Source organism: Schistocerca cancellata, chromosome 6, assembly GCF_023864275.1.
Source record: "Schistocerca cancellata isolate TAMUIC-IGC-003103 chromosome 6, iqSchCanc2.1, whole genome shotgun sequence".
NCBI lineage: Eukaryota > Metazoa > Arthropoda > Insecta > Orthoptera > Acrididae > Schistocerca > Schistocerca cancellata.
Window position 1 is genome coordinate 269327057 of NC_064631.1, and position 6967 is coordinate 269334023.

Genomic DNA, 6967 nt, shown 5'->3' on the forward strand with positions numbered 1-6967 from the left:
TCGCGAATCGCCGCTGTTAGAAGCGTTTGCTGTTCAAGGAGATTTTGCAATAGTTGCTCGACAGTAGCCATGGAACCCTGTGGGTTAACGGTGAAAAGGAAAAGTCCACTACCTCATCGCCAATTGTTATAACGTCAAGTTTAACACATATATTTCGGAACGACACAACACATATAAGTCACAGAGTAAGTTGACAAGCAAGACATGTGTACACGTTAGCTTCGAATGAGCACTGAGTCCCAGTCTAGCGGCCGCTGCTCGGCCGGCCGCTTAGGTGGCGCAGCTGCTGCATGGCTGGCAGACAGCGCCGCACGTAGAGGACGCGTGTAATTGCGCGGCGGCACTTTGAATAATCGGCGAGTCACAACAATGCTGTCCATCCATACATATCCCCTGCTTCCAACCCCTTACCTCAAGGTTCATATCTCTGTAAAAGACCTAGATGCAAGACCTGTCCCATACATCCTCTCACCACCATCTACTCCAGTTGGGTCACAATCATCACCTATCCCGTCAAAGGCAGGGCTACCTGTGGAACCAGTCATGTGTTCTACAAGCTAAGTTGCAACTACTGTGCTGTATTTTATGTGGGCATGACAACCAACAAGCTGTCTGTCGGCGTGAATGGCCACCGACAAACATATTTTCTGAATTGCACAGGTATAAACTCTCCTTGCAATATACTCTATGTTCCCATAACCCTCCTGGCCTCAACCTTCATTAGTCATTCTCCTCACCCATTCAGCCCCTTCCCTGTTCCCATTTGAGCACTACACAGCCCTCATTCCACTATTGCACCCAGTCTTTTAACTTCTTTCCTTTTTTCTGCTACCTCCCTCTCCCCCCACCCTCCCCCAACTCTCCTCTGTCCTCCATGTAACCTCCTGACTGCACCTACCCTCTCTCCACCTTGTCTCTACATGCACCCCAGCAGCACTGCGCTGTCTGGCACCCCTACCCTACTATCCCTCCCTCTCCCTGCCCCAGCCTCCTCCTTACCCCCACTCAGTCGCCACTCCCATCGTGCACTGGTGCTGCTGCTTGCAGTATGACATCAGTGACCTGAGACTGCAGTCGTGTGTGTGAGTTGGCTTTGAGTGTGTCTGTTGTCTATTTTTGATGAAGGCCTTACTGGGCGAAAGCTTTTTTTGTCACAGTCTTTTTGTTGTGTCTGTCTGCGACCCAGCAGCTCTTGTATTTGACAAGTTTTAAAATCAAACCTTAAGAATAATTACAGTATTTTGTAGAGGCAGTCAGGTATGCCATATAACTTTTGAAATAAGTGCTTTGAGAGAGAGAGTGAGAGAGAGAGCGCAAATGTAATGTGTGTGCTTTCTGTTGCAGTACCAGGCACCATGGAAGCAGTGCAAGCAGCTCGTGCTCGATTAAGGAAGTATCCATTTCTTCTTTCAAAGTGCAGCACTGAAGCAAGTCAGTATGCCACCTGTGTGCTGAGCAGAGACAATATTAAACATTCTGAGTGTGAACAAGAATTTAGAAAGTTTACTACTTGTCTTCAGAAAGCTGCACGGGAAGCAGGGACTCGGCTGTAGAAAATGCATGTAAATAAATTGTAAATTAAATACATAGTTCTCTCTACTACATATTTGCAAGAACATGCTTTAATATTAAAATTGTATCAAGAGATAATAATAAGCAGTGAAAACAATGGCAGTGTTCAACATTTATTTGCATTGCTTAGTTGGTTTTTTTATAAGGCTCTTACTTGTAGTATATAGTGAAGTTCATGACAAACTTTATGTTGTCCAATATACAGATATAGATTACCATGTCTTCACAGATGCTGCGCATCATATAGTTTCAGGGCGGTCCCCATATGACAGACATACCTACCGATATACACCTCTGTTAGCAGCATTTTTAGTTCCAAATGTTTTGTTTCACCCAGCATTTGGAAAGGTTTTGTTTTCATTTATTGATGTTGTTGTTGCATATATCATTCACCGATTGCTTCTGACTAAGGGATGTAGTCAAACTATTGCTATTAATTGCTCACTAATGTGGCTGTACAATCCATTTCCCATAGTTATTTGTACTCGGGGGAATGCAGATGCAATTTCAGCTGCTCTGGTTTTGGCATCTTTATTGTCTGTGCAGGAGGGCTGTAGCATTATGACTGGAATAATTCATGCAGTTGCGACCCATGTTAGACTATATCCTCTTGTATTTACATTACCTATTTATATATCTGTAAAGGGTGATTCTGCTTCTCAGGAGGAGAAGCAGACGTCTCTAGGAAAAGTATTTTCAATGCTTTTTCCAGACAGGCAACAGTTGAAATTTGCAGTTTCATTTGTTGTTGTATTAGCAGTAACAACATTATTCTTTTACTGGTTATACGGTTACCAGTTCCTTCATGAAAGTTTTCTGTACCACATTGCTCGTCGTGATACACGTCATAATTTTTCAGTCTATTTCTATATGCTGTACTTGACTTCGGATGTACCACTTCCACTTTGGCAAAGAATTTTTGTTGTTTTTCCGCAATTTGTGTTATTGATAGTACTCTCATTTGTATATGGTTCCAGGAAAGACCTTGATTTCTGTGTTTTGGCCCAGGCAATTGTGATGGTAACGTATAATACTGTTGTTACGTCACAATATTTTATATGGTTCTTATCTGTGTTACCTGTCTGTGTGCCTTTCATAGCAATACCGAGCAAGCAAGCTGCTACTTTTTTTGTCCTTTGGATTTCTGCACAAATTGCCTGGCTTCTTCCAGCATATTTGTTAGAGTTTCAAGGTCGTGACACTTTTATGTATGTTTGGCTTCAAGGTATTGCATTTTTCTCGATCAACATTACTGTTCTAGTAAGATTTGTACAAACATATAAGTCCTGTTGCCATAGTAAGTTGAAAAGTATTTAGTATGTATCAGTGCCAATAAATAGCTGGCTTATGGAATTAAAACTATATGTTTGAAATTTGAATTGTGTAAACCTGATTAAAGTGTATATAAACAAATTAAAATTTGCAAGGACCAAAGCTAGTGGTCTTATTTATAAATACCAAAAAATACACACATAGAAGCATGTAACAGCTTCTTAGGGTCTCTTATTGACTGCTGAAGATTGAAGAAGAAAAGATATTTTGAAGATGAAAGTAACAAATTATTTGTAGAATCTGTGAAATTAACACATTGATACAAGAATGAGAAATCCCATGTGTTGCTTATAACAACATTGATAATGATAAGAAAGCTATGTTAATTATTAGTCTTTTGTGCAATATAACTAAATCTGTTACAAGGAGTTAAGTGTGTTTTTTTCTAGTGTTAATTCATTAGGTTATTTGAGAAAATATTCTTCAAGAAATAATAACTGGGACAGGATGTGCAAAATAATGGATAACTTTACAGGAGAGTATCAGGGTTCATTGTTCTCAACTGTTCTTATGTTACCACAGTTGTAAATACAAAAATTATGTAAACAAGGAAGTGTGGATACTACGGGATTCATGTGTTTGTGATGCATATGACAACCCTGCAACAATCTATTTCTTCCCTGTTTCAAAGGTTTCTTAATGTCTTGTTGAATGAAATGAAATGACGGCTGATTGTGTTTATGTTGGAACTATTGGGATCCAAGAAAGCAATCAGGTGGCTTCAGTTGTGTCTGCATTCATGGTATTTTATCCCAGTGGAGTCCATGCAGACTATTTCAGTTGTCCAAATGAAGCACACTGTAATGATTGACGCCATTAACTTTTTCTTGAATAGATACTTGAAAGCTGAATATTATTAAATTGGTGTGCAAAAATAACCATAAAATAAAAACTGGAGAACCAGTTTAGTGTTTGACTTAAGGTAAAGAAGAAGTATTGTACCCTGTGCTTCTACTGGAGAAATGAAATTGAGTTGTATGTAGCATGTAGATAAGGTTTCATATAGTTGTTATGAAAGTAACTCTGTCGTTGTTACTGTTGATTTAAAATCTGTTAATCAGTTATATTTATTGAGATAGGAGACATAAATGTGAATATCCAAAGCACAATATGATTATTTATAGGTTAATTTTAGCCACATATACCAGTTGCAGGATGCTTGGAAGACTGAGATGATTACAAATCGATTTTTTTCTCCTGACAAGCCATATCATACTTCTTAGTGGTGTGTGTGTGGGCGTGCGTAAGGTTAACCAGTATTTAGTTATCAGTATACAATATTTCACTGAAATTGAGTTTACACATGACTCAGTGACACTGTTATTTCTTATCATAAAAGAAAATGTAAAAGTAAGGTAGTTGGGTGAATGGAGGGATCAGAATAATGTTACCAGAAATGAAGAATTTGTGAAGTGTCTCAAAGTTTTCTACAACAATCAGAATAGATTGTGTTCCTCTGGCTGAAGAAATAGTATGTCAAGTGTGCACATGTGACTTTTTCATTCAATGGACAGCATATGACCCACTTTGAGAGTTTATATTTAAAGTTTGTATCATATTTTGTGAAAGTTCAAATACACTCTTTGATGTCACAATCAATAATCGTGTTAATAAAGTTGGTGTTTCAAGTGATAACTTTTCTGTTAGTGTGATAGCTTGAGTTGAAAGGCATTCATGCAAAGAAATGATTTCTCTTATTGAATGTAACGTTTTCTCACATGCAAGAAGGTTACTCAGTTGCAGTCTTTAATACTTAACATTGTAAACGGGGTCGGTCAGAGTAGATGAACAAAAACCCACACGAAATATCCATCTGCACCACCAGATGGCCCAGCCATGGGCTTGAAAGAAGTGTGAACCAACAAGAGATCAGAAGTCAGCAATGCTTCCCCACTCTGCCACTCCTTGGAGTGATGACTGCAATGCAGTCAGGTGCTATCACACTTGGAGTGATGACTGCAGCTTTAACACTTTACATATTCCTGCTCTAATTCTTCCATTTAATTTATATACGGCTTACAGGGAAAGTGCACTTGCTGTATTGGGCAATAAATATATTGAAATTTTGTCATAAAATATTTGAATTAATTTTTCAAACAATGGAAAGTCCAGGATGGAATGAAGACAATATTATGAAAAGGATAGATTGCTTCTCACCAAGAGACTTTGAATCACAGACAGGCACAACAAAAAGACTGCTAAACATTTAATCTTTCACTGACAGGCCATTTTCTGAAGCCAAAAATACACACACATTCTCACAAGCACAACTTGAACACACATGACCACTGTCTGTGGTCAGACTGCAGACTGGAACATGCCTGATGGCACAAGCAATCTGATGTGGATGATGGGGGTGAGGAGGAGTCTTGTTAGGGGTGTGGGAAGTTGTGCTGCATGTGGGAGTGTGCAAGGACATCGTGGAGGACAGAGAACAGTTGCTGGGTGCATTTGGGAGGCTTTAGAAGAGGGAGCCAGAAAATGCAAAAAGTAGAGAAGGGGAAAAAAGACAAGTGGGTGTGTTGGTGGAATAAATTCTGGAGTGGGGGCAGGGAAGGAAGATGATCAACAGGGAGTAGCGAAGAGCAAAGGTTGATGGCCGTGGAGGGGGGAGGGGCAGCAATGTATGATATATTGCAGGGAGAGGTCCCATCTGCACAATTCAGAAAAGTTGATGTTAGTAGGAAGGATCAATTTGATGCAGGCCGTGAAGATGTCATTGAAGTGAAGCACATTGTACTGGGCAGCATGCTCATCAAATGGGTGGTCTAGCTGTCTCTTGATCACAGTTTGTCACTGGCAATTCATGCAGTCAAACAGCTTGTTAATTGTCATGTCCAAGGCAGCACAATAGTGGTACAGCTTAATTTGTAGATCAAATGACTGCTTTTACAGGTAGCCCTTCCTCTGATGGCATAGCAGTTGTCTGTGACCAGACCGGACTAGGTGATGATGGGAGGATGTCTGGAGCAGGTCTTGCACCTAGGTCTATTGTGAAGTTATGAACTATGAGACAACGGGTTGGGAGCAGGGGCGGAGTAGGGATGGACAAGGATATTGTGAACGCCAGGTGGGTGGCAGAATACCACTGTGGGAGGGATAGGTATAGTGGATAGGGTATTCCTCATTTCAGGACATAAGAGGTAATTGAAACCCTTGCAGAGAATCTGATTCAGTTGCTCCAGTCCTGGGTGGTGCACGAGGAGAGCGCAGCTTTGTGGCCAGACTGCTGGTGTCTGGGAAGTGATGAATGACTGGAGAGACAAGGCACAGGAGGTACATATCTGCACAAGGCTGGGAAGATAATTTCGGTCTTTGAAGGCCTCTGTCATACCCTTGATTTATTTGGAGAGGGACTGCTCTTCACTACAGATGTGTCTACCATTGGTAGCTGGCTGTGTGTCTACCATTGGTGGCTAGCTGTATGGAAAGGCCTTCCTGGTCCGGTGGGTGGCGATTGTCGAAGAGGAGGTATTACTGGTGGTTGATGGTAGGTCTAATGTTACTATTAGAATCTATTTTTATTATTATTAGGGTTCATTTTATGTGAAATAACTACTCACAATAACATTATACTGTTACCCCACCTTCAAATTCTGAATGGAAACCTTAAATTATTACAACTGTACCCAGGTTTTTTCTGAGATTAATTGTATTCATAGTTATCTGTAACTGATCATAAAGTATGGCTTGGTGCTATAATAAGTATTGACTGAGGGCTCAAATTGTTTGACATTATTCCATTTCATTGTTCCAGTTGTTTTATAAAATATGTTGGCCTCTTGAGACATGGCGACAAGTGCTTGTCGGGTCTGTAGCATTCCACAAGTTGCCTCTGACCACTGGAGGTCCTAACAGTGAACACTTTAGTGAAAGTAGCCAGTAAGGGACAGGTTTGAGTCTGGTAAATTTGGGGTTCCTAAGTGTATCTAGTCATTTCTACATATGAGATCTGTTCAAAACATTCTGTAACATTCATTATTTCATGCCGATGGTGTGTTGGAGTGAAATGTAGTTGGTGTCCCTTCACACACCTGAGTTTAATGCGCAACTGTTGGAAGTT

General features: G+C 40.3%; 1 protein-coding gene across 1 annotated transcript; it reads left to right on the forward strand.

Moving 5' to 3' along the window:
* The first annotated feature begins 1536 nt into the window (after window positions 1-1536).
* On the forward strand, window positions 1537-4013 carry LOC126190814 (GPI mannosyltransferase 1). The gene has a single exon (XM_049931378.1). It carries the CDS (start codon window positions 1669-1671, stop codon window positions 2887-2889), a length of 1221 nt encoding a protein of 406 aa, XP_049787335.1. The 5' UTR covers window positions 1537-1668; the 3' UTR covers window positions 2890-4013.
* The last annotated feature ends 2954 nt before the right edge of the window (window positions 4014-6967 follow it).

What these genes read in the sequence shown, in the direction of transcription:
- LOC126190814 (XM_049931378.1), top strand. Translation starts at nt 1,669, where the DNA reads ATGGCAGTGTTCAACATTTATTTGCATTGCTTAGTTGGTTTTTTTATA.